At 44.7% G+C, this 27,497-nt stretch overlaps 2 protein-coding genes across 10 annotated transcripts in view; one reads left to right on the top strand and one right to left on the bottom strand.

The window, feature by feature from the left end:
• Positions 1-5,817, bottom strand: part of focad (focadhesin) — a 36,957-nt gene extending 31,140 nt beyond the window's left edge. For 2 of the 5 annotated variants that reach the window (XM_088990860.1, XM_088990861.1), the window contains exons 1-7: positions 5,628-5,817; positions 3,924-3,982; positions 2,001-2,075; positions 1,763-1,917; positions 1,595-1,693; positions 354-455; positions 36-267 (exon numbers count right to left, since the gene is read on the bottom strand). In XM_088990860.1, coding sequence (XP_088846986.1) covers positions 36-267; positions 354-455; positions 1,595-1,693; positions 1,763-1,917; positions 2,001-2,075; positions 3,924-3,982; positions 5,628-5,694 — 789 coding nt within the window. In that variant the 5' untranslated portion in view covers positions 5,695-5,817. The other 3 variants (XM_088990864.1, XM_088990862.1, XM_088990865.1) reach the window with 3 other exon arrangements.
• Positions 5,818-6,017: 200 nt separating this feature from the next.
• mllt3 (MLLT3 super elongation complex subunit) lies at positions 6,018-26,349 on the top strand. 5 transcript variants are annotated; one of them, XM_088990870.1, is made up of 14 exons: positions 6,018-6,173; positions 7,066-7,246; positions 16,512-16,594; positions 16,675-16,818; positions 17,081-17,119; positions 17,236-17,367; positions 19,306-19,851; positions 22,469-22,538; positions 22,675-22,728; positions 24,004-24,142; positions 24,253-24,349; positions 25,163-25,222; positions 25,320-25,391; positions 25,499-26,349. In XM_088990870.1, exons 1-14 carry the CDS (start codon positions 6,162-6,164, stop codon positions 25,628-25,630), a joined length of 1,761 nt encoding a protein of 586 aa, XP_088846996.1. In that variant the 5' UTR covers positions 6,018-6,161; the 3' UTR covers positions 25,631-26,349. The 5 variants fall into 5 exon arrangements, with proteins under 5 accessions (XP_088846996.1, XP_088846993.1, XP_088846995.1 ...); XM_088990869.1 differs by lacking the exon at positions 22,675-22,728 and having other exon boundaries at positions 6,019-6,173; XM_088990868.1 differs by lacking the exon at positions 22,675-22,728 and having other exon boundaries at positions 6,019-6,173; positions 25,160-25,222.
• Positions 26,350-27,497: the final 1,148 nt, after the last annotated feature.

The following is a 27,497-nucleotide window of genomic DNA, read 5'->3' as shown; positions in this document are numbered from 1 at the left end:
CCATGATGCCTGCTAAAGTCCAAACCATCCCTTACCGGCATGTGCGGCACCAGCCTGCAGAGGCACAGTAGCAGGCCGTCCAACGCCAGCGAATCCTCTTCCTGTTCCCGCTCCTCGTCCTGGGGGGCGGCGGTGTCGACTGCCTCTGCGGGGAGGAGTGTCCGCAAGAGACCCTGTCGGAGGAAGCCGTGCTCGGGCCGCCTCTCGGGTTGGCAGTAGAGGTAGCGTAGGAAGGGGACCAGCATGGCCACGTAGGCCGGTTCATTTCTAGGTCATCAAGGACAACAACGTTACGGCCAGCAATGAGCCATTTTGCATGGGGGTTGGGGGGGCGGGGGAATCAAGGAGCTTGCCTGTCAATAGCCTGCCGAACAAATTCAGCGATGGCGGCCAGAACGGCGGTCCAGCAGTCCGGACGGTTCTCCAGGGCTGTTATGTATGGGTGGGGGCTATTCCTATGTCAATGTCAAAGAGGACAACTACAACATTGGACATGACAGATGTCAAAGGGACATACAATAAACATGGAACTGTGCGCAACAGATGAAGCCATGGCGTACACATCTTAAACATCGTTTCATTCTTCTTTTTTGTCTCGTTCTTTTGGAGCCTGTAGCTGATGGGCTCTTTCAAACCACGTCCCACCCACTGATGTTAATAAATGCTCTCCCACAAGAGCAGGGCTCTCTATCTTTTTCGCCACCACCACACACCATCTTGGTGGGGGCAACAGGCCTCATCCTGTCCCAAAAATTAAAGAACCTCTCTGTCGCCTCTTCTTATAACTGCCTGGCTTTTCATCCAAACAAGTGATTATCCTTTCATTGAAACATTTGGACCGAACAGTTCGTAATTACGGGAAAAAAAGCATAGCGTCTTTTAAATTGCTGGAAAATTGACCCCACCCCCGAGCCTCTTTTAAAGACTGCGCCTCCGCAAGTCCAGACTAAACACTAGCAGTCAAATCCAGGGTGAAGTCTTGAGGTACCCCCGTAAAGCCACTTTAACTAATCCTTGCTCTCATCAATCCACATGGAAGGAAGTTTACCTCTCTTCCTTTCATTCTCCCCTCTTTTTTTTATCAGCATCACTTTATGTGGCTCGCAAAAGCAAATCCCATGTGTTAACTTCCATGAACCTTGCCTAAAATCTGGACCAAAATCTCAAATTGTCAGATGTAATAAACGACTGTGGTATATTGCAATAACTTTGTGACCCGGTTTTCACACACTTGAACAATAATTGAACAAAGACATGACTGATTACAAAACTAGTAAGTCATCGTTTTGTGTGTGTGTCTGTGTGTGTGTGTGTGTGTGTGTGTGTGTGTGTGTGTGTGTGTGTGTATAGAATGAGTGTGTGTGCATGTGAGTTTGTGTATATATATATATATGTATATATATATATATATATATATATATATATATATATATATATATATATATATGTGTGTGTATTTGTGTCTGTGTGTATTAATGTGTGTATGCGTGTGTGTATGTGTGTGTGTGTGTGTGTGTGTGTGTGTGTGCATTAATATTACAGTATGTGATGATTTAGCATTTATTCCACGGAATCACAGCTGCAGGCGACTGACCTGATCCCATATGGACAAGTGAAGGGCGCGTCCCGTTCTCGGCGGTCCGCCTGCATCTGTAGCAGCTTCCCCACGACTCCAACCAACCCGTGGACGTTCCTGAGGACAGTCGCGGTCAAAAGCTAGCACAAAGGAAGAAAAGCGTGAAGGACGGCTGTAGAGGCGCACCGGGCGGAAGGCAGCAGGTTGAGAATGGCGTTGAGGACCTGCTGCGGCTCGGCGTGGCCTTGGTCCACCAGCAGCACAACGGCATCACAACAGGCCGAACGCACCACGGCGCAGTCGCCACAGCATCGCTCCCACAGAGTCTCCAGGGCCGAGCCCTGATGTGACAGAACCGCTTGAGCGGGCGCCGACCTTTGCCTGACATGCACCCGAACAAAAACAGGACTTTGAAGAGAATCACCTGAGTGGATGACAGGCTGATTTGGCCAGTTTGGCTTTTCTCCCTCAGGACACTGGCAACAAGCTTCCTCACCGCCTGCAAAACAAAACAAAAATCTCAATTCAGACTACTTTGGAAGTACACTAAAGTCTCGTTATATCGATATCATTTATATTGATAATACTGCTTATTACGACACTATTTTCATTTCCCGTGCACATTTCTAGTCTTTTATGTATAATTAGTTCCGTTTAGTACGACTCGTGGTTTTTACGATAATCCGGTTACTACGGTGCTCTTTTTCATCTCCCGCCGGCCATTTTGCTATGTTTATATCGCTATGTATATATACGCCATCGGTCGCGCCATTGGTCGACTTGGTCGAGAAAAAACTTGGTCACGTGAGTTTGTTACGTGACCAGCTCCTGTGTAGCAGAGCCATTTTCATTTTCAGACACTAGATTGTGTGTAGCAGAAGAGATTGAAGTGTTTGTGTTAAAAGGTAAAAATGGGAAGCAGAAGAAGATTGATGACTTTTTTTAAATGGCATACATAATGCAGTAAGATGTAAGCGTTGCAGTTTCCCTGTTGTGTTATGTACATGCCCACTGTACTGTATATGAATGCAATCGTTTTTTGCAACAATGTTTCTTGTTTTGTCTGCTGAAGCGTGATGATTTTGAAAATTACTATACATTCCATACTGTGTATTAAAGGACAACCGATGTCACTTTTTATTCAAATGAAAACACCAATAAAAATGACTTGACGCCAAGACGTCTTGCATTGTATACACTATATAGTTGACATTTTTATTTTGTTATGCTTAGAATATCTTGTTTTCTATCCTTTCACTCCCACCCCAACCCCATCCCTCTTCAATTGCTGCTGTGGACTGCAAATTTCCCCATTGCGGGACGAATAAAGGAATTCTGATTCTGAATTCTGATTGCTTGTGAATCCAAACAATGGCTTCAGATTCGGATAATATGCTTTCTTGTTACACATCCAGTTATGTATAGGATTCAAATACAATGTAGTTCTGAAGATTAAAGCATACATGTTTGCAATCGATTCAAGAATTATATGTGCCATTTTGAGGCAACATTGGGGGAACATCTCTCACCCAAAAAAAAGAGGCACAAAATGGCGAGCTCATGGCCAGCTCCGTTTCTTATATGGCGCTTGGATGCCCTCTTTTGGCGGCTTTTGTTAATGCAGTTCGGCGCAGGACGGATATATCGACAGTACGGTTATATCGACATTTTTTCTAACTCCCGAGAATATCGATATAACGAGACTTTACTGTACAGTCAAACCTGGGTTTTCAAACGTCTCGGTTCTCGACCAATTCAGTTTTCAGCCAAAAATGTCTTCTTTTTTTTAATGCCTGGGTTTACAACCGAAAAATGTCAACTTGTCTTATGTAAACCACAATAACTGTCATTAATTCTGACTTCAAATTTGAAAACTAGTTATTCGTCATTTTTTGTGCACTTCGTATGTCATATGTGGAGGGGATGAAACATTCTAATGAATAGGTGTCAAAGTCAAGGCTTGGGGGCTGAATCTGGCCCGCGACATCATTTGATTCGGCCCGCAAAAGCAAATCAAATTTGTGAAATTCCATGATGTTCGCTGAAGTCGGAATTAATGTTTCAAATTGTCATCTTTAAACCACAATAACAGTCAATCTTATTGACTTCAGATTTGTTATTCATTAATTTGTTGTGCACTCTAAATATATCAAGGAGCTGAAACATTCTAATGGCTTTCCCAAATTCACAACAGCCCCCGAGAAAAAAAATGTAACTACAATATGGCTCGTGGCAAACAAAACCCGTGCATCAGAGAAACTTTGTGACTTGCTATTATTCCTATAGGGTCATCAATAAAGAACAATGGAAATTGTGATCTCCCACCGTCGATGCATTTGCAGCTCACCTCGACTTGTATGATGGGGCTCCGGAAGTCAAGTCGCACCTTTAAGGCCTCCATCATGCCTATGAAAGCAGGAGAACTGAGTCAGGAACAAGTGATGCCACCAACTGTCGCCTCACAGACGACACAGATGTCTTGTGTAGTCACATTATTGGCCTCAAACCGCGACATAAATCATCCATTATGCCGCAGAAGCATCAGCACACAAAAAAAGCCGCTGTGTTTGACATGACTAAAAACAGGCTACGAGTGTGAACCAACCCGAGCAAACCTGCCCACCCCTCCCCCCCGAGATTGTTGTTATCTACTTGATAAGCCAGTGTGCTCGACTGTACAACAGCAGCACGCAAACCCTCTGGCTCTCACTGCCAGGCTGCTTGACAAGCGACATGAGGGGGTAAGTCTGCTGCACCTGCCGCAAAACACATACGGCAAAGAACAGGACAGGGTTCAAATGCTTCTTCTCCTATTGTCATTTAACATGAACATCTCTGAAGCTTGACAAGATGCTCAAGTCTCATTGTACTGTCAGAACATGCGTACCTAGGGGTTTTCAACGTTACCCGGTAAAACGTCCATGCGTTTAGGCATTGATGCGTTCGAGCAGTTTCTACGGCCTATTTTCCAGACTGCTGAGCAACACGAACCCGCTACTGCAGCGGCACTTGTTGAGCCAACAGCGCTTTAGAAAGCACACCAATGAGGCTTTGCTGTGCTTATGGCAAACACACAACAGTCAGAGAGGCCATTGACCATGCGCAAACGCAGGCATATTATTGGACCTATTATTGCTAAATAAGGGCAAAATCCATCTTCAGTCAGTGAAAGTGGAGTTTCGAATGTACGACAGACCAATTAAATTGGTTGACAGAAAACAATAAAGTATCAGTTATAGCAACCCCAAATGACGTTTGTTCTGAGCCCAAATACGGAAAATATTTTTCATATTTCTTGAATACGTTTTTTTCTATTGTCTTCTATGTTTTGTTATTACAAAAGATAAAGAAGGAATTCACATAGGGTAAATGAAAGAAGGTTGTTGAACAATCCAAAATTAAACACGCACCGAGATCTGTGGATTGTATTTCAAACATGAATTTCTATTGGCCATTCGTGAACAATATGGCCATCAAAAGTTTTAACAATTTCTATCAGACTAAATAAAATAAAATCTGTAATCATTTACGGGAGTGGTGGAGTTGAGCATTATAATTAGTAGGTGGATCGATTTGGACTTTTGTATTCTTAAGAAAAAACAAAAACGTGATTTTACATTTATCAAGCCAGCACAACAGTGACTTGTCAGCATCGACACTGTGGCTAACCTGCTAACAGCTACACATCAAATAGGACCACGATCCTAATCGGCCCAGTAAATTTTACAACGTAAGACCTATTGTACAACAAGTTTTATAGTTGCAGATTGAACAATGTCAGAATCTCAATTAAATTAAATTATTTTTACTGGAATTGTTTACTCATTTTTACCTCATTCACAGATACGAAGAGCGTGGATGTACGGAAAACGCCAAGGGTCAAAATTAAAGCTCGGTTTAGTGTTATAGACGCAATGCGCACTTATTCTTTACTATAGACAGTATTCACCCTCATCTCTCCAGTATTCAATATACAGTGCCACTTAAATTTAGAACGGTTGAGTGTAAAATAACACCTGACGACATAATAGTAATTTTAGGAACATATTACATTTTTTTCGGATTTCCCAGGAGAACAAAAAGGCAGCGTGACTCCTGCTTCCCTTCTCTTCTCCCATTGGTTATTCCCCTCTCGTGCTCGCTCGAACATGCATGCGCATGCGCTTTTCCGCTCCTTCAACAAGCTGGGCGAATTAAGCAATAGATCACGGATAGGGCAATGTACCTTTTCACTCAAAAATGTTACTTCTTATTTTTGGAACACTGTAAAAGTTGAAACGAGCACCGAGTCAACAGAAAGATTCCACAAGAATTAGCATATTTTCATGGCTATCAAATAAACCATGCTCAATACGGTTAAGCACGACGTGGCGAAGTGTGACTTTATTTTGAAAGTCTTTACCGGACGTTTATCTTTTTATATCTGGTCTCTTGACCGCCGGTGAGTCTTGGAAAGTCTTCAATGTGACTTGGAGCGCAGTGAGTGGCGATCATGTCGGCCGTCACGCGTCGATTGGATTTACCTACCTGCACTCTCTTTCCCAACTTTGTCTCCATGAAAACGCAGTGACGCGGGGCCTCGGGAATGGCCAATTCGGTGAGTAACCCTTCGGGTGGCTTCGGTCCCAGGTCGGCCACCTTAATTCAGGCAATACTGTAGTACTTGTATATGTCACACCCGAGGAATCGCTCCTTTCCATTCCGCAAAAAAAAAAAAAAAAAAAAGGATTTGACCACCACGCTAGCTTTAGCCTGTATGTCGCGCTATCTTTGCCACCCTCTAAACGTTTTCCCCCAAATACTTATTTGGGGAAAACATCTAGATTCAAGTTCACACAATATTCTCAACAGTAACTGAGCGTCCCCGTTACTTCCCCCAGTGTTGTCTTGTAATGTTATTCCTTACCGGGGAGTTTCTTTCCCACTCTAGTGACTTGTCTATGATTTGAGTGTACTGTAACTGTGTTTTTTTGTTCCTCATCAAGTCAAATATGTCTGCTGTTCAGACCACTTCATTCGATACACCTGCTCAATTCAAGTCTGTTGTCAAAAATGTGTGTGTGGGGGTTAGGGGGATGTTGCTCGCATATGATGTTATTGGTGTAAAAATGCTCCTTTCCCAAATGCACCTGTGTGAAAGTCAAGGCCGGGGGGCTAAATCTGACCCGCCACATAATGTTATTCGGCCTGTGAAAGCAAATCAAACTTGTGAAATTCTGTGATGCCTGCTAAAGTCCGAACCAAAAATTTATTGTCCCATGCAAATCACAGTAACAGTCATTATTTTTTACTTCAAATTTGAAAACTAGTCATTCGTTCGTTGTGTGTTTTGTGTATTATATGTGGAGGGGATGAAACGTTCGAATGGCTTTCTCAAATTGATAATGAAAAAAATGACTTAGACACCCTTGACCTCGTGTTTCCTAGCTTAGCGACATATTAGTGTCATGATTTACCTATGCATGACAAATCACCATCTTCCTTCCCAGGGCGCCGTTCAGGTGAAACTCGAACTCGGCCACCGCGCCCAGTTCCGAAAGAAACCCACAGTGGAAGGCTTCACACACGACTGGATGGTGTTCGTCCGGGGCCCGGAACACAGCAACATTCAACACTTTGTGGAGAAAGTTGTCTTTCACTTGCACGAGAGTTTCCCAAAACCAAAAAGAGGTAAACCAAGCTGCTTTTTTCATACTTTTGAATCAATCTTGTAGATGCTTGCCGTTCACTGTCAACCTCCCTGAGCTTTAAAAAACTCCTCTGGAACAAAAGGCAAATAAGTTGTGCCGGTTAGGAAGCTGCGATGAAAAGGATTTAGTGTTCAGGTCTGTTGGGCTGATGCATTCAAGTCCCATTCAAGGTGGGAGAAAGGGATGTAGGGGGGTTTCAAACAAATGACGAAAGCTTGAGACAGTCTTTTGAAAACGATCAAGTAACTTTTGATGACTTTGATCAGGAACAGGGAAATTCCGGGTCAAAATCGGCCTGATTATCGTTATGGCCGTAACTCAACGTGGATCATTCTGACAAATGTTATCATCAGGTTGACTGTGATTGCGAGAAATCTGCTCAGAATTGGCCTGATCTTGGTGTCTCTGCAACTGCCTCAACACGGACCGGCCACACCACATGGGGATAGCTTGGTATCATCTTTCGGACATCTACTCAAAATCGTCACAATTATTGCTATTGTGACAGGTTAAAAAGTACAGTGGGACCTCGGTTTGCGAACCCCTTGGCTTACGAACTTTTCGGTTTACAAACGTTACATTTATGAAAATTTTACCTTGGCATACAAACTATTTTTCGGGATACACACGGAGCTGCCACTATGAGTGATGTGTCGTTCACGAACGAGCCCGTTCTCCTAACAAGAAAATGGTGGCCAATGTTTTTGTCCTCTATTCCCCGCCCCCAGTCTTCGGTTAAAGCCACGTGATTGGTCAAGAACGCAGCAGTGGGGGATGGGGTTACAGACAGAGAGAGAGTGAGGCCGTTCTCCAAAAAACAAAATGGCGTCTTCGGTTAAAGCCACGTGATTGGTCAAGACCCCAGCAGTGGGGGGCGGGGGGACTTAAACATTAAAGAGACAGGCAAACAGAGAGAGAGTGAGAGAAAACACACACTCACACACACACGAAAGGGAGATGACAGAGTTTTAAACCAAAAAACAAAAGTGAAAAATAAAAGAAAAAAACATAAAAAGGTTAGAAAATGAATAGAAAACAGTGAAATTTAGACTCGTTTGAACTTTGATAATTCAAAAGCAGAGTGTAGACTGGAAGGTTAAAATATCCCATCAATCAGGCTCCACAAATAACCCGCACAAGTCATCTGTACACTTGATGCAAAAAGCTATCAACCCAGCTAAACAGATCACAAATGATGAAGAACGAGATACAATTATCACAGAGAAAGCACCTACAAGGGGTAATTCCTCAAGATGGTGAAAGAAGCCTATATTCCTCATCAAGTGTTTAATGCTGAGGAAACCGGACACTCCATTCCATCAAGCCATTAACGACCATCACAAAGGTAAATAACATGACTTTATTGTACAGTACAGTTTATTTTTTTAATCATAATACTATAGCACATTTATCATACATAAAATAAGGTATACCATACCATACCATAGTGGAGAGAGCAACTATATCATCTTCTGACTGAACACACCCCACATCACAAGATCATGGAGACATTAATAAATAGGCGTTTGTCAACTTTAGTTGCAAGTGAGGAAATGGGTTTCAAATTGGAGAGTTTATCATCAGGTGTGTACCCGATTTAAGGTTGAGACCAATATCCCGAATAAAATACTCCTTCAGATTTCTCCCGTTTCGTGGCTCTAAATTCCGGAGAATGAATTCTGGAACAGGCAATATAATTTTGTGTGTGGTTCAAGTGTGGCGCTCCTCCACTGGTGTCCAATCCAAGGTTCGGGGGCCAAATCTGGCCCTGACATAATTTTATTTGGTCCACGAAAACAAATGAAGCATCTCAGATGACATGATGCCTGCTAAAGGCCACACTAAATTTCACATTTTCCCATCCAAACCACAATAAGAGTCTTGATTTTTGACGTTTTGTTGTGTGCTCGAGATGTAATATGTGAAGGAGATGAACCATTCTAATGTTTCCCCAAATTCATTATGGGCCCCCCAAGAGGAACCCGCAACTACAATGTGGCCCGCTGCAAAAAATGACTGACACCCTCGCGATACATGGTTGTTTTTTTCTGACTCAAAACGGCTTACTATGCATCGCAGGTGTGAAAGTCAAAGTCCGGGGGCCAAGTCCGGCCCGCCACATCATTTTATTCGGCCCGAAAAATCAACTCAAGCATGTCAAGTTCCATGATGCTTGCTAAAGTCCCAACCAAAATTGCATTTTTTTCGATGTAAACTACAATAACGGTCATTATTTTTACTTCAGATGTGAAAACTAGCTATTCATTCATTTGTTGTGCGTTTTGTATGTAATATGTGGAGCGGATGAAACATTCTAATGGCTTCCCCAAATTCATCACGTCCCCCCCCGAAAGGAAACAATGACTACAACGTGACCCACGGCAAAAAATGAGTTTGACACCCTTGCGCTAATCGCATTCTAAAAAGGTTTGGAGATGCAATGGAATCGCATTGCTGCCCGGCCCACTTGCAGGCTTGATTCCAAGCCTTTTGTCGGGCTCCATGTCACCGCTTACACCCAGCAAGCACCACTAAACTGACGCCTCCTCCTTGCTGGCGTTCCCGCCACACTGAGAAACCCCCCAACCCCCCACTATCCCCTAAAAAAAGAATGTCACTGCTTCATTATTACCTCAAAATGTTCCTGGCAGTTGCCATGGTAACACCCATTGGCAATGTCTCTTGGATAGGACCCAAGAAAGACATGGTGCGATTTTGTTTTTTTTGTTTTTTTTTTATCTGATGGGATGTTATGGCCTCTGCTCAAAGGGGGAAGACTGCAGGACCATGTGTGCATTGAAAGCTGGGATGCCAGTTTTAAAAATGACTCTGTGACCAACACTAATGGCGAGGTATCCCTATTCCTGGAAGAAAGAACTTACTGTTTGCCAACTTACCGGCACACACACGCAGTCTGATGGCGTCATGATTGGTCCAACATGTTTACCCCCCGACCCCCACCCCACATCACCCCCCGGCTGTCTTTTGGCCTCTGTTGCTGGCACCAACCCTCTTTGGCTTCCTCCATGCCCGCCATTAATGGTTTCATTTGCGGCTTGCCGATGTGAGCGCACATCAAAGAAGCCCATGTTCCATGTCCAAATGAGCTGGTCGGTCTTTTTTGATGATAAATCGATAAGAAGAAACATTTATAAAATATCCATCCCTTTCATTCAAAAACAGAAGATTTTTTTTCCAGGGCGGAAAATGCATCAGCATAAATTGATTCAGATTTCTTTTTTTCCGATGGTGTCATGATGCCAAAAGACGTGAATATTTTGTGATTTTTTTTTTGTGGATTTAGGATTAGAAGAAAGGTGCACATTTCTCTCCACGTTAGAAAAATAGACAACAAATGTTTCATCATCATTGTTTGCTTTGCAATTCAGGTTCAACTAGGTGGTTGCTCTCATATTTTTGTTAATGCTTTTTAAGTCCCCTAATGTGACATCTTTTTACATTCTGCTTTGTGCAGATGTTGAGGGGGGCGGGGGGGTAGCTTGCCTATTTTGACCCACAAAAAAAAGTATTTTGTTCAAATGGAAGCGTTTAAAGTCAAGTGTGGTCCGAATATGAAATGCTGATGAAATCTACTTGAGTCTCGAAAATTGTGCATTTGTTACTTCCCACCGCTTCCCTCCCCATACAATGAAAAGCCCCCCCCCACCCCCCCCCCCAAAAAAAAGAACTCCAGTGCAATAAGTGCAATACAAAAGGAACCTGAGGAATGAAAGTTCCGGACTGAGTGCTGCAGGCAGCATGAAAGGAGCGCAAAGGTGGGGAGTGGGGGTGGGCATTTCGGGGCAGCCACCACCTAAGAACAGGAACTGAGCCATAAATCCCCGCTCTCCCTGGCTTCACTCAATGAGTGGAGCCCGTTTTATGTGCCTTGTTGTCTCTAGCCGCGTCTTTCTGTCCTTTTTGTCCTCAACCGGGCAATCAGAGCACGACTTGTTTCGCCGCTTGAAATAAGCAAACTCCCAAAAAAAGTTTGCAGGCTCAAGTTCAAGTCTTGTAGAACCGACCGCCACCTATTGACATCGTATTAGTCGATGAGCAAACGCATTAAGCCCGCCTGCCAATCATTTTTTTATGTGTAATATGTTGCCGTTGCGAGCCCAACCCCGACTGCAGCCTCAAAAGCGGCTGCCTTTACAGCAGCTCCTCTATTTTGGTCTTCTTGTACTTCTTTTTTCTTTCCTGTTCGTTTCATAACTTTGCTATTGTGAATTTCTCCACTGTGAGACTAATAAAGGTTAATTAATCGAATGTAATTTCATTGTATTTAATTTATATAGATTTGATGTGATCTAATTATAATTTTAATGTAACTAATTTAAACTAATGTAATCTTTGATGAAAGGACAACCAGCACAATTTTTTTGTTTCCTAACTGACATCAGAAAAACATTTTATAGCATCTAAGATAGCCAAAACACCCAGGCTGATATTTTTAGTCAAATGCAAAACACCAATAAAAATGACTCAGTGTCTCAAAACTGCCATAAATGAGCTCGAAACAGGGGAGATTCAGAAAGTCCCGCCCCTTGTTCGTGACGTCACTATGGGTCACACACTGCCCTGCTCCAGAATCAAAACAATGGCTTCAGAGAGTTCATATTCGGAGAAGATGCTTTCTTGTTACTCATCCAGTTGTGAATATGATTCAAATAGTTCCGAAGAGGAAAGCATAAATGTTTGCAATCGATTAAAGAAGTCTTTCTGTATCAATTCGAGCCACCTGCAAACGATGAAACCGTTGAGGATCTGGACTCGGATGTAGCGCCCAGAAAATGCACAAGATGGCGCACAAGCTGCATTTTGTCCAGTGTATGCAGCTTATCAGAGCCGTAGAGCTGCCTGTGATTGGTTAAAATCCGTGGTAGAAGACAGGGGGTGGGTTTTACGCACACACACAAAATAGACGGCGGCACAATTTGAACAGCACACGAACATCAGAGATGTTGAGATGAGAGAGAGCTCCGAATGAGTAACAAATGACACGATGGAAAGTTGATGTTTGTACAATCGGTTTGCTCCACTAATATGGCGATTGCTCTTTTACCAGGTGAGCTCACAGTTAGCATGCTGTGTGACTAAATGAGTAAACATGCATCAAACTTCCGCTATCCAAGCGCCGAATTGCTAACTCTGATTAGCTTCCTCGTTCGCCTCTGCTGGTGCTCGACTGCTCTGCTCTGTTGGAAATGGCTTATTTGTCCATTGGGAATTTCTATAAACGTACACCTTTATGCGTGTTATCCCAATTGGCTGCGACACAACGATTCACCATCGCGTTATTTATGTATTTTTCCTTCTAATTTCGAGATCAACACCGTCTTTACAGACAAAAAAAGTACCCAAAATGCATTGTGTGCCGCCTTCTCGGTCAGGGGCGTTCCCTCCGTGACATCACTTCGGCATTGGCATCAACTCGAAAACAAGACTTCATGAATATTCAGCGCGAGTCTCAAAACGTAAAATATAGCTATATGCGCTGGAATCTCTGTAAAATGCACTCAGTAGAAGTCATTTGAAGTGATTTTACATATTATGGACGCAAGTTGTCTGGGGGTGTCGGTTGTCCTTTGAAGGGAGCAGAAAGCACAAACCAGTCAAAGTAAAAACCAAGTCTCTCATGCTGAGTCAAAAGACAAAACAATCTAAAAAGCAAAAACAATCTAATGTCATCTCGTTCAAATGTTAGCGAGCGCTTTCAAATGCGGTTGAGCCGAAACCATTTTCCTCTTGATCCCCCGCCATGGGTCGCCCAACCGCCCACCTGCGGCGCGTCTGCAGAGTGACTCGCCCGGCAACGCAAACTTGGATCTTCGTCGACGAGTCGGCCTTTTAATCTTGCCCGATTAATCTCGCGCTCACTTGCGTTCTCCAGTCTCGTTGTTAGCTGATTAGCGCCAGGTCGTTTGGGTCAGATGGGCCTGTTAAGAAAACATCGTGCGTTAGGTTGTTTTTTGGGTCAGACTGGGCCTGTTCAAGCGTGCTGCGTCACTAATCACCACCCGCCATTGTCTGGGGCCCTCGGCGGCATGGAGCGCGCTATATCAAAAAAAAAGTGGGTATGTGCGACTTAAGTTACCCCGGTAACCCTTCAGACAGGAATTCAAAGGCTCACTTAGTGTCGTTATTGGCGCAAATGCCAACCGGCATAACCGTTTTCTGACACGTACCCCTGGCGCAGCTGGTGTAGGAACAACAGCAGAACATACATGTATCATCAATTTCCAATCGCTCGCTGTCGGCAAGTACTAAAATGAAACTATTCTTGTGCTTGGTCTTGCAACAAGTTGGAACGCCACATCCTAACTTACCGCCATCTTGCTTTGGTTACGAGACATTTTAGAACACTAAGTCTTAAGCAAAATTTCAAATTGTCCCATGTAAACCACAATAACAGTTATTTTTTACTTCAGATTTTAAAATAGTTATTAATTTGTTGTGCGCTCTTGGTGTCATATGTGGAAATTGGATTCAACATTCTCATGGCTTCCCCAAATTCCTAACAGCCCCCAAGAGGAAATCGTAACTTGAAGAGTTTTGACACCACTGCTATACATGGTAGTTTTTTTCGGCCTAAAAACGCATTACTATACATCAAAGGTGTCAAAGTCAAGGCTCTGGGGCCAAATCTGGTCCCAACCAAAATGTCAAATTGTCCAATTTAAGCCACAATAAAAGTCATTATTCTATCGTTCAAATTTGAAAAGTAGTTATTCATTAATTTGGTGTGCATAATATGTGTGGGAGATGAAACATTGTAATGGTTTCCCCAAATTTATAAGGGCTCTCGAGAGGAAAGCGTAGCTACAATGAGGCCCGCGGCGAAAAATGACTTTCACACCTGGGTCACAGTTTATCACGGAACAGCCGGTGTGAGCAAAAGCTGTCCGAAACGTTGTCCGTCTTATCATTGGATGGATTTGTGGGGCCATGGATTGGCTGTCTCCAGTTGAAATGAGGTGAGGCGTTTTGATCACAGGTTAACAAATGTGGAGGGGCTTAACCCCCCCCCCCCCCCTCACATCCTTTAAGCTCGCTGTCCGACCGAGCCTCATTACAAGGCAGTCTGTGGCAAAAGGCCAAATGCAAAGCGACTGGCATTGTTTTGTGATTGGCATCTCATCTGGAGGCAAGACTTTGAGACTTGAACGCAAAGAAAGAAACGCTAATTTTCTCTTGCGGGTCAGCGGTTACTTTGTGAGCGCTCAACTCGGCCATCCTGACATGTTGATTGACTTTATCGGCACGCAGTAACGCCGTATCAGCTATATTTCAAGAAATATGTCCAACCTGTGAGACAAGTACAGAAGCTGAACTTTGGAACGGCAATTGATGATTATGGAGGCGATGAGGTCCATGCCTTTGTTTCCGATGAACACGATGCTCAATGCGGGCAAGCTTTTTTTTTTTATAGCCTGAAACGAGCTTTCATACAATTTTATTTTTATGATTTACTTTTGCGCAATCACTAACGGTAAGGCCAACGATGACATCACAAGGCATGCCACATTCATGCCGGACTTTCCTTTTTTGAGACCAATGATGACATCACTATTGCATTCGTGTTGCTGCGTGATTGTCCACAGCCCGGTGGGTTCAATGATTTTGTGTAAAAATGTGGACCAAAAAAAAGCTTCAAGGTGGAGTAAAACTTGACTGAACTGAACTTCCTTTCATCCCTTTGCTGCAGTGAAATATAAAGTTCTCCACTGCGAGACGAATAAAGGTATATCCAAATCAATCCAATCCAATTGGTCACTCTGGATTCCACCCAAAGTAGGATTATTATCCAAAGCTAACTATCGTTTCTTCGGAATTTTTATTTATTTGTTTGTTTATTCAGCTATTCACTTATTTATTGACAGGTACCATCCGACTTACGATCCGCTCGAATTACGACCACTCGTACTTAGGACCACGACCGCCAGACCCCATTTTTTAAATTTTAATTCTACGCCTGGCACCGCAACGCGCTAGCAGCCCGGCAACGCGTCCGACAATTTTCGCCAGCCAGCATCTCACTCTCGCACAGCAATCGACCGCGTGATGGCACCGGGGGGGTGGGAGGGGAGTGTCCACAGACTAGAGACGAGGCGGGTCGGGCGTCGGCACTCGGGCACACGGTACCGCCACGACAAGAACGGGGGTAGGGTCCTCCGACCACGGCCACTGCCCGGCCAGGACAAGAGCTTAGGCGGGTTGGGCGTCGGCGCTCGAGCGAGGTGGCGGGTCAGGCGTGTCGCCGCCGCCCGCAGACGGCCGCGAGATCGGGCCACGCGTAAGAGCGGAGTAAGGCCAGGAAGAGGGTAACCGGGGGAACACCGGGAGACACGCCTGCCCGCCCCCGTGGCATCTGAATCAGGTCGTTTGCAAGTCAGTTAGCAACAAGTCTCTATTCCACATTTTGAATGGATTTCGACTTGCGACCGTTTTGACTTATGACATCTTATCATCTTATTGTCATCTATTTAATTATTTTTCTACCTATTTATTTATGTCATTTATTCATGTTATATAACTGTTTATCTGTTTTTGCTGGTTTCATTTTATGGTTTACTCTTCATTCACTTGTTATTATTTAATTGCCGTATTCATTTATATTTTTTGATAGGCCGCTGAAAAATGGATGGCGGGCCATATAGGTCCCCCCGTGCCATATTTTGGACATTCACATTTACAGGAACTCAGGACAGTTATTGTGTATTAATCATTTGACATTTTGAAATTTTGGTTGGGACTTTAGCAGGCATCATGGAATTTCATATATTTGATTTGCGTTCGCGGGCCGAATAAAATTATGTGGCAGGACAGATTTGGCCCTCGGGCCATGACTTGGACACCTGTGTTCTAAAATGTCTCCTCAACAAAGCAAGATGGCAGTAAGTCGGGATGTAGCGTTGAGTGGAGTCAAATCATCATCGTGTTGGTTTTTTAAGTGCCGAGCGTCTCAGTCCTCCTGCCCTATTTTGCGCTGCCGTCCGCTGGGAAAACAGGCTGACAAACATGCACCTCTGAGCCAAGAACACCTGAGCTCAAGTGGAGTTTGTTTATCCTACAAGTCCATGGGGGCAAACGAGGGGGTTGAGGTGGGGGGGTTTCCACCCACTGGGGTGACTAAATGATTATTTATTTATTTTTGATTGGTGAGCACCGAAATGGAAGTGGGGCTAAATGTGCTTTGTTGAATGCATCATTCTATGACCCTCTTCTTTTGTTTTGTTTCCAAGTTTGCAAGGATCCGCCGTACAAAGTGGAGGAGTCGGGATACGCCGGCTTCATCTTGCCGATTGAAGTTTACTTTCGGAATAAGGTATGTTCCACGTCAATTTTTTTTGCTCCCCCTTAACGGATTCCACTACACCAATGTGTGACCGCCCGCTGTACCTGTAGGAAGAACCCAAAAAAGTCCGTTTCGACTACGATCTGTTCCTGCACCTGGAGGGCCACCCACCTGTCAATCATCTCCGCTGCGAGAAACTCACCTTTAACAATCCCACCGAAGAGTTTCGGCGAAAGCTCCTGAGAGCCGGCGGGGTAGGTGGCGAGCTCTCTTGTTGTTGTTTTTTTTTTTCTTCTTGGCGAATCCAGCTTCCATTTTATCTGCCGGCCCGCAGAATACCCCCCCCCCCCCCCCCCCCCCCCCGTCGTCTGCGACGTTTACGAGCCCAGCTAAGTGCTCTGTGTTTACTTACCTAGCCTTCAAAGGCAGAGCCACATTCCCGCCTCGCGTGCACAAAATTTTGACGTGACGAGGAACGTTGCTAACAACTTCTCCCGTCTTCTTGTCTTTGAACAGCAACGGGATCCGCACAAACGCACTTTGGAGGACTCAAAAGTAAGATTTCAACCGTGCGAAAACAAGTCGTTGGCATTCACGTTGTCATTTGTCTTCATTGCGACAAGGGGGACGAGCTAACTGGTAAAGGGGGGTGGCGGCTGTTCTTCCGTCAGGTGATGGTCATGCAGGAGGGCTCAACGTCCTTGTTTGGTCCTGACGCGAAGCTCCCAACGCTTCCCAACAGCTCCTTGACGTCTTCCACCTTCTCTGAGCCCAGGAAGAGCAAAAGCTCCCACGGGCCAAAGGTCAGTGGACACGTCCACCGACTGACAGCCTTTCAACTTCGGTGCCCACTTCCAAATTGTCAGTCGTCCCTTTTTTCTGCTCTCCATGTTGCTTACCGGCACCCCAAACGTCACACGCTTCACTGGCATGTGTTGGCAGCCTTGACAAGATGCCCCCCAACTCCATTTGGGAGTGTTCAAAGCCGCACGGTCACTGGAGGTCTCTTGCGTAGCACCAAACGGTTTATTTTATGTTCTGGGAAGGGGGGGGGGGGGGGGGGGGGGGGCTAGAGTTTTTATATCCTCAAGGTCGCCGGGGCCACAAACTCATAGACAAATTGGGGGGACTTGCAACACACCCCCATCGTCTAGACTCTTTTCACGGCTTGATTGGATGGATGAAATATTGGCAAGACGGCCCAAGGCAAGAGCCCATGCACCCCCGCTCGTTACAACCACTTCATTTCCTCTTTTTTTTCTTTACCTCTCGGAGATCCTCGGAGATCCTACCTGGCCGGTGTTTCAGGTCTCTGGAGCAAATGCCTTGAGAGGTTCCGGCAACTAAACGGGGGAGGGTGTCTTTAAAAGTCACTTTTGACTCAGCATGAGATTTGTTTTTTTTATGTTGACAGTTTTTGTGCTTTATCCCCCTTTTGATTAGAGATTGAATTAGATTAAATTAGATATCTTCCTCTCGGCTTTTCCCTTCAAGGAGTCGCCACAGCAAATCAGTGTCCGCCAACTTTAGAGGTTTGATCCGCATGTTTGTTTTGGCTAAGCTTTTACATCGGATGCCCTTTCCTGACACAACCCTCTGTATTTATCCGGGCTTTGGACCGGCACAAGAAGACTTGTGTCCCTTTGAGGCTACACAACAAGCAACTCGCTCAGTAAAAGGCTCCCAAACACAAAATGGTTATCGACACAGCAACATTCAAAAAAGCAATAAACTACACTCACCATTTGATGACAATGCTCTGATCTTACCGTGAAATGGGCATAAACATTCAATGCAGCTTAAAAAAACCTTGGACTCTCTTCTTTCATCAGAAAAAAAGTTAATTCCTAAATTATATGGGTCTGGGGTTATATGAGCTTGAAAAGAGGGCAGCTGTTCAAAATAAAATGCAACACATACATATTAGTTTATATCAGGCTTTAACAACATCTGAATCAAAGTGCTAACATGGAAAAAAAGGAAATGCTGGCCGCTTGTGGCCAGAGGCCATGGCCAGCGCTTTATCGGCACACAAACAAGAAAAAACAAAACCCAAACAAATTTTGGAATTGCGCTCTACGTCATATTTTCAACTCCCAAATAAATTTGTGAATGGCAGTGAATGAGTTAAATCATTTTATCATGGGAGCTAAACTCACTTCAATCATAAATCATGGGAGCTAAACTCACTTGAGATGAACAGAAACAAAAGTGGAGTCGTTACTTCCAGGTAGAGTGAACGCCGGCATGAATGATATGATTAGATTAAATTGGATCAAAATAAATAATATTCCAATAAAATTAAATTGGATTAACGGCACAGTGGAGAAATTCACAATTCACAGCAGCAAAGTCATGAAAGGAAGTAGAAGGGAAAAAGAAGTAGAAGAACAAAGTATAGGAGCTGCTGTAAAGGCAGCCACCGTTCGTGGCGGCATCTCGGCTTGTTCCCCCAAGCCATTAACTCTTTGAACAGTAGCCCAAATTGAACTGTATAGTGCCTCTTTGCAATTTTTTTGATGATGATACTAGTGCAGCGTGTTCGACCGGAAACAAATTCCTTGTGTGTTCTACATACTTGGCAATAAAGATGATTCTGATTCTGATTCTGATCTTGAAGTAACAAAATATGACCAAACACAAAAGACACATTGTTTTATTGTTTGTTGTTGTAAAGATATTTTTTTTCTCCGGGTGCTACAAGCTAATGTCAAGCCATTTCCAATTCTCGTTTTCAATAGGACAGCTCCAAAGGAATCGGCGTCGGCCTTCTCACCACGGCAACAAGTGCCAGCACCAACAGTGGCAGCTTCTCCAAAGTGCATAAGCCTTCCAAGGAACACAAGGACAAGTCGTCAAAAGACTTGAAAGAGAGCAAAAGCGCCTTCAGAGACACGTGCCGCGAGTCCGGCAAAGAACCTTCCCGAAAACCCAAAGAGAACCAGCCGCTTCGGAATAGCAACCTGAAAATGGGATTCAAGGAACCCAAATCGTCGTCTCATCGGGGCGAGGTGTCGCATCACGGGGTGAGCAAGCGAATCTCCGCCTGCGACGGGGACAATCGCATCACCAAAAAACGCAAAAGGGGATTCGGAGATTTGTCCGGGAAGCAGACGTCCGACGTTCAACATTCCGACAAGAAAGCTTTGAAGGACAGGCCGCCCACGCAAAGCCTTAAATTGCATCCGGAAGGTGCTGACGCAACACATCGGAAGGGGTCCGCGCTTGCGCCGTTCCGGGGAACGAAGGAACCCAACGATTCAGACGTGGACTCCACCAAGTCAGACGTAAGTTTGAGAACGACAATGAGAGCGAAGAGCGAGGTAATTTTTGTGAACCGAAGTGCACAAAAGAATTCCAATTCAAAATTGGTGAGGGAACAAAAAAAATCACATTTTAATAGAAAATAAAAGTTGCCGCTCATCAAATTAGCTCAAAATATTTTGATTGCAATTGTAGCGCGGATGGCCCTTTTACAGCGATACCTAAGTTTACGAACCCCTTGTCTTACGAACTTTTCGGGTTATGAAAATTTAACCTTGGCATACGATCCATTTTTCGGGATACACACAGAGCTGCCACAATGAGTGATGTGTCGTTCGCGAACGAGCCCGTTCTTCTAACAAGAAAATGGTAGCTGACTTGTTTTTGTCCTCTATTCCCCGCCCCCAGTCGTCGGTTAAAGCCACGTGATTGGACAGGAACGCAGCAGTGAAGGGGCTGGAGTTTACAGAAACACAGAGCTGCAAACAGTAAATAGATAGACAGAGAGAGAGTAAGGCCGTTCTCCAAACAAGAAAATGGTAGCGGACTTGTTTTTGTCCTCTATTCCCAGTCTTCGGTTAAAGCCATGTGATTGGTCAAGAACGCAGCAGTGGGTGGGGGGGGGGGGTGTTCAACATTGCATAGATAGGCAGAAGACAGAGAGAGCGAGAAAATATATAGAAAACAGTGCAATTTGTACTCCTTTTAACTTTGATAGTTCAAAGGCAGAGTGTAGATGTAAATGCTAGGTTAAAATATCCCATCAATTTGAAGAGAAAGGACAATCAAGGGAATCAGCTATTAATGCAGTTTCTAGTGTGTCTAGTCTGCCTGCATCTGTTGCTGTTGCAGTATCGCACCTTCCAAGATGTACAACTCAGAGCTCCTTGGAACACTTGATAGAAAAAGCTATCAACCCAGCTAAACAGAACACAATTGATGAGGAACTAGGTAAAATGATCGTCCAGAAAGCACGGCAACTTTACTCGGATATCGTCAAGAGACAACCTCGATGTTCATCATCCATTGATGATTTCAAGGCTAGCCACGGATGGTTTGAGAACTTTAAGCGCCGTACAGGGATTCATAGTGTCATTCGTCATGGTGAGGCAGCCAGTTGTGACGGTAAAGCTGCCGAAGCCTACAAGGGATCATTCGTCAAGATGGTGAATGAAGAAGGCTACGTTCCTCAAGTGTTTAATGCTGATGAAACCGGCCACTCCATTCCATCAAGCCATCAACGACCATCACAAAGGTAAATAAAATAACTTTATATACAAGTTAAATACAATATCACATTTATTATACATAAAATAAGGTCTATTTTGTGTAGTTTTACAGCTTATTTTGTAGAAAATTATGTTTTATGGGGACCTGGGAATGGATTATTCTCATTTTAATGGTTTCCTATGGGAAATTAATTTTTGGTCTAAACACGCTTCGCCTTACACACTCTGTCTGGGAACTAATTAAGTTCGTAAGCCAAGGTATAACTGTAATGTTCTTTTTTTGTGGCCTTTTCCAATTCAACTGCTACAAGAAAAAAAAGTTGTTTTGAAAATTGTTATTGTCACAAAACTTCGTCACCTTTGCACTCCACCAAGCTGCCATTTCTTAAAGCTCCAAAACAGTTTTCAAACAATCATGCTCCAAAACGGACCCAAATAAACTACAAGCGAGTAAATAAAGTCCAAAGGAAAGCAAAAACCAAAGTTTGATGAAAAATCTTTTGGAGACCCACCCCTCCCCCAAAAGGATGACATTTGTTTCTGTCCAAGTCGAAAGGAATTTCACTTTTAAGTGAAGCACGTGTGCAAAGCTCAAATCCGCTTCCCCTCTCTTTGTTGGTGAGCGCTTGCTGGTGTTGTGGAGGCTGTAAAATTGGATTGGGGGGAGCCTCCGTCGGAGCCTTTGCTGCACCGACGAGGCTTGCAACCGGGAACTCAACAACGGGCCAGAGGATTTGGAATTGGAAGACAAAGATTGGGCTTCGGGGGGGTCACAAATGTTGATCTCGGATTCTTGTCAAAGGGGTGACCAATGTTTGCGACTTGGCGACACCATAAATCTGCGTCGTAGACGGACGGCAGCCGTTTATGCTTTTACAGCACCCGAGAATGGCGGCAATCAACAGCGGCCATTAGCACCAGAATGGGGGCGGCCTGGCGATTCCCTCCGTGTCGCTTGCCTGGAGCAATCGCTTTCTTTGGAATGCGGGTGGGTCGGTCTTGGTTGTGTGCGAGTGGCTTTCTCTGGGGTAGGTTGGGGGGGGGGGGCGGGGGGTGACAAACACCAGGTGTTTGAATTGTTTTTCAGTTCCGAAGGTGTCCTCAAAGTGCATCTAAAAGTCCATTGATTCCCTTTGAAGGGAGGGTAGGGTGAGAGGGGCGCTTTGTGGCTTTGAGTCAGGCAGAACAAAAGCCTTGAAAAGGGGGAAGATTTGTGGCTGCCCGCGCGCCGTAAAGCTGACCAGCTGTGTTACGTTGGTGACGGCTCTGCGCGTCTTCCCTAGCGCCTTTTGTCCTGGGGGAGACTTTTGACTCCTTTTCACCTTCACCGGTTTCCATGAAAAGGTGACCCGCCCGCTCATCTTCTTCCTTCCTGTGTTTGTTTGTTGTTTGTTTTCCGCCTCTTTGCCAGTCGGAACAGCCCAGCCCGGCCAGTTCCAGCTCCAGTTCCGGATTTGCGCCTGGACGCCACAAACGCCAAGGTACCAACACATGCAATCTTTGGAGCGCCGGTTCATCGCATCCCATGTCGAACGTGCTGCCTCGTGAACTCTTTGCTTCAAATGTTGTGTGTGTGCGTCCGTTTGTGTGTGTCTCCCCCCTGCCCCCTGGATGCAGTGTTGGATTTAATTGTCAGAAAGCGGGTGGCTATTCCCGACACCACCCACACAGGTAACAGTCGACAAGGCATTGGCATGAAAGCTAAAAAAATATATATTTCTGAAAATTTAACGACAATACAGCGTTTCATTTCAATGTCTTAGAATGACTTTGCCATGTGGATTTTTTTCTGAATTTTGGCATCATTTCTTTTTTTTGAACAATGATTAGAAATCGATGAAAAGCTTCTTCAGCCATCGTCTGTACTTCTTTGAAGGTGTCGGACGTTTCACTTCTCATCCAAGAAACTTCATCAGTATTCCTAATCCTATTTTGCCGAAGCAGGCTGTTGTACGAACGATCCAAATTGAACCTCACCCCACCATATCAGTTTAATGTAGGATTTAGCTGTTTTATAAAAATCGCTTCTTTTACTCCCCTTTCAAACCATCTATGTTCTTTCGCTAAGATTTTAACCTCATTGTCGACAAATGAGTGGTTGCTAGCTTTTAGGTGCAGTACATATTTGGATCATTCGTACAACAGCCTGCTTCGGCAAAATAGGATTAGTAATACTGATGAGGTGATACTGGTGGAAGTGGGGCAATCAGGCCAGTCGTTAGTCATAACAATAGGAACAATCAGTGGAGCTGCAGAGTCCTCTGCTCCCCCCAACCTGAGAGCAGGGACCTATCATAGCAGAGTCCGGCACCGCCATGTCTGGACAGTAGGGATATATATAGGGCCTAAACTACCAGTAAAACTTTAGTTTGCTGACGAAGTTTCTTGGATAAGAAGCGAAACGTCCGACACCTTCAAAGAAGTACAGATGACGGCTGAAGAAACCTTTTCATCGATGGACCACTCCTGTATGACTGAGCTTACACAGACGGAACGATTAGAAATGGAATATTTGTGAGGGTTTTTTGGGTCATTTTTGTATTTAGTGTCTCAAAAAATGGTTGATTTCTGAACAATTTAAGGCCAAAATATACCATGAAAACCCCTAAAAGAAAAAAATTGGTGATCTTTGAAAATGTTATTCAACTCTGATTAAACCCTGCAATATTTTTGAGCTCATAAAAATTAAGAAAATACCACACATTATACTATTCTGCAATTTCTATTTTCGTGTTTGACATCAGAAAAGGAAAATGATGGTGAAATCCTGTTAGAAAATATGTCATTTATCAAAGGTGCGCTTTATAATCCGGTGCGGAAAATACTGTAATCATGCGCTGTTAGCATCTGCTAAGCAATTCAGCATAGCATCGATAACGCTTTTTTCCCACCGTTTAAACCCATTGAGCTAATGTTGATGCTTTCTGGCGTGCGCTTCCCGCCCAGTGCTCGGCCCGCTGCAGTCGGTGATGCGAGATCTGCACTCGGACGACCACAACGACAATTCCGAGGACCTGGACGATCTGGACTTGGATTCCGAGGCCGAGCGGCCGGCACCCACGCACGTCTCGCATCACCAACGCAGGTTGGCCCCCACCCGGCGTCCTCCCGGCCGCCAAGTTCAAAGATCCCGATGGCCCAAAGTGTCTCTCGGCATTATTGACTGACTGCGCCGTCCTGTGACTTTGCGATAAGGGTCGCTTTGAGTGACGGCAGCGAGAGCGATGGCTCCGCCCCCTCGCCACCTTTGCGCCACGACGCCCCGGCCTTATTCAAGATGGCAAATAACCAGGTGAGACCTTTTCATCGGTGAGCCTGCCCCCCCTATATATGTACATGCATGTCTGTGTGTGTGTGTGTGTGTGTGTGTGTGTGTGTGTGTGTGTGTGTGTGTGTGTGTGTGTGTGTGTGTGTGTGTGTGTGTGTGTGTGTGTGTGTGTGTGTGTGTGTGTGTGTGTGTGTGTGTGTGTGCGCGCGATACCTCGGCTTCCGAACGCTTAAGCTAACAAACGTTTCGCCTTACGAACGTTAAATTTGCGAGAATATAATCTTGGCATATGAACTATTTTTTGGGAAACACACGGAGCGCCACAATGAGTGATGTGTCGTTCGCGTACGAGCCGGTTCTTGGGGCTCTTAACAAGGAGCTGCAAATGGCAGCCGACTTTTTTTGTCCTCTACACACGCAGCAGTGATCGGGGGAAGGGTTACAGAAACACAGAGCTGTACATGAACAAAAAAGACAGGCAACAGAGCTTGGAAAAAAAACAAAAGTGAAAAAAAAACATGTGAAAAGGTGAGAACATGGATAGAAAACACAGTGAAATTTGGACTTGTTTCAATTTTATTGCTAGTTCAAAGGCAGAGTGTAGACTGCAGAGAAAAGACAAGCAAGAGAACCAGCTATTAATGAAGTTTCTAGTGTATGTGTGTGTATATGTATGTATGTATGTATGTATATATATATATATATATATATATATATATATATATATATATATATATATATATATATATATATATATATATATATGTATATATATGTGTGTGTGTGTGCGTATATGTATGTGTATATGTATATGTATATATTTTTTTACTCTAGCAGGTGCTGGAAGTGAAGAGTCCCAGCAAGCAGGACCGAAGCAGAAATGTGGATTGTGACAAGGTGTGCCGTTTCTGTTTTTCGATTGTCACCGCCCATGTTGGTCCTCGCCCCACCCATCGAGGCGAGAGTGACAGGGTGGCGCTTATCCGCTTTGCAGGCCTACCTGGACGAGCTGGTGGAGCTGCACAAAAGGCTGATGACCTTGAGGGAAGGTCATATCCTGCAACAGGTAAAACAATCGACGACAATGCCTATGATTGTTGGCATGTAGGGCGACGCGCTACTGTTGGTGGAGGGGGTCCTCTTCTCAGTCTCCGCCTTCTTTTTTTTTTGCAGATTGTCAACCTCATCGAAGAGACGGGCCACTTTCACATCACCAGCACCACTTTTGACTTTGACTTGTGCTCCTTGGACAGAAGCACAGTCAGGAAACTCCAAAGTTACTTGGACACCTCTGGACTGTCATGAAGTTGTGAGCCGGTGGCAGCCTCCTACTTTCCAGACCCGCCGTTCCGGCTCGCTGTTGCGCTTTGGGTGGTACCAAAGTGAAGAAGAGAAGGGGCGGGGCTTATCCAGCCATCCCTTCGCCCCCGGGAGCTTCGGTTCGCTGATAGTTTCCACAGACGTACATCCGTCTGGAAGCGAGCAGCATCTTATTTATTGAAGTTGAATTTGCCCCCCTGCCTGTGCGGGGGTTGTGAAAGAAAGGCCAATGTCTTTGTCGAAGCACTTAGCATCAAGCGGCTACAAAATGCCGCGCCCGGCGGATGTTGCGCAATGCTCGAGCTCATCCTCAAAATCTGCATTGACATCAAGGTAACGCATGCAAGGTCCGGCTATGTTTTCCAAAGCGCGAGAACCCTGATTTCGGGTGAGTCAGGTACAGGCTGGCGTTTTGTTTTGGTTTTTTGGGGGGGAGCAAAATCTGGGACCACACCAGTCACTTGGCAAGCAGTCACTTGTGAGGCGGGCAACTTGGCGAGCGTGTCAACTGGCCGAACGAAGCCGTTGCGGGTGTGGATGATGGCCGCCATATTTATTTTTCGTCGGTGGCCTCAAAAGCTCAGTGTAGAACGGCTTTTTTCATATGTAAGCGGACGGTGGCGGCATGTAGGAGCGGCTTCTTGGTTTCTCGTGTATTTTGAAGACGGACAATAAATCTTCTGGATGGTGCGCGGATGAGATGAGCAACTTGTGGCTTGGTTTTATTTGTATTTATCTATCTCGCGATCTATGTAGCCAGCTGCGAGCTATCTATGTATCTATCATTTATACATCCATCTATTGAGCGTTTTGACCGTCAATGTGTAAACATTTTGTTTCGTCCTGTGGTTCTTGCGGAGATGGATTATTGGTTCCAAACCATCCCGAAGGCCATCCAATTGCGGCAGTCTTACTTTTGACAATCTTGGTGGGGGGCTGGGGTGTTAACACAAGTTAGCATCAGGGCTGATGCAATGTTCCAGCTGTAAAAACTCAAAAAAAAAAGGTAAAACATAAGAGTGAAGCTGTTTAGATACGAGTACATGTGGGTCCGAGAAGATCCCTTGGAAATGGTCCTGTGTCCCCAATGTACTTTAAGACATAGTCAAAAAACAAGCAATGATGTTGCTGTTAAATAAAACATTTTGTGGGGGTTGGGGGGACTTGAATGTCGCCACAAGGGGACACAAGCCAGTGTCTTATTGTGCCGGTCCCCAGCCCGGATAATCAGAATCGGAAAACCTTTATTCGTCCCACAATGGGGAAATTTGCACAGCAGCAATTTCAAAGGGGACGGGGTGGAGGGGGGGGGGGGGGGGGATGGAAAACAAGATACTCTAAGCATAGCAAAATAATGTCAACTGTTTACTGTAAATGTGCAAAACCATTTCATAAAAAAAACTGTACAGAGTGCAAGTATTGGATTGGATATGCCTTTATTAGTCTCACAGTGGAGAAATTTACATTTCACAGCAGCAAAGTGATGAAGTATCAAGAAATGCCGACGTAAAAATATTTGCCAAAACAAATATGCAAATCAAACCTCTGAATCCATACAGTATCGGTCAAACCCCGGGTTAACAACGACTGCTATTGGCGCTGTTGACCTTCAGGGTGCCGGTGGAATGGACTACTGTTGGTCGAAGAAGGAGAGGAGGGAGGTGTGCCCGGAGGAAAAGAGAGAAATGGAACGCTAAGAGTATAGGACTAAGAGTAGGAACTTTGAATGTAGGAACAATGACAGGTAAAGGCAGAGAGCTGGTTGACATGATGCAGAGAAGAAAGGTAGACATACTGTGTATCCAGGAGACCAGGTGGAGAGGGGGCAAGGCTAGAAGCTTGGGGTCAGGGT

This window comes from Hippocampus bargibanti, linkage group LG02 (assembly GCF_051943395.1).
Source record: "Hippocampus bargibanti isolate YZ-2025 linkage group LG02, ASM5194339v1, whole genome shotgun sequence".
Taxonomy (NCBI): Eukaryota; Metazoa; Chordata; class Actinopteri; order Syngnathiformes; family Syngnathidae; genus Hippocampus; species Hippocampus bargibanti.
Note: the sequence above shows the minus strand (reverse complement) of the source record. Positions and strands in the feature narration are given on the sequence as shown.

Coding starts and splice junctions, on each gene's coding strand:
- mllt3 (XM_088990870.1), top strand. Junction 16,595..16,674: donor AAGTTTACTTTCGGAATAAG/GTATGTTCCACG, acceptor CTGTACCTGTAG/GAAGAACCCAAAAAAGTCCG. Junction 17,368..19,305: donor AAAGCTCCCACGGGCCAAAG/GTCAGTGGACAC, acceptor CGTTTTCAATAG/GACAGCTCCAAAGGAATCGG.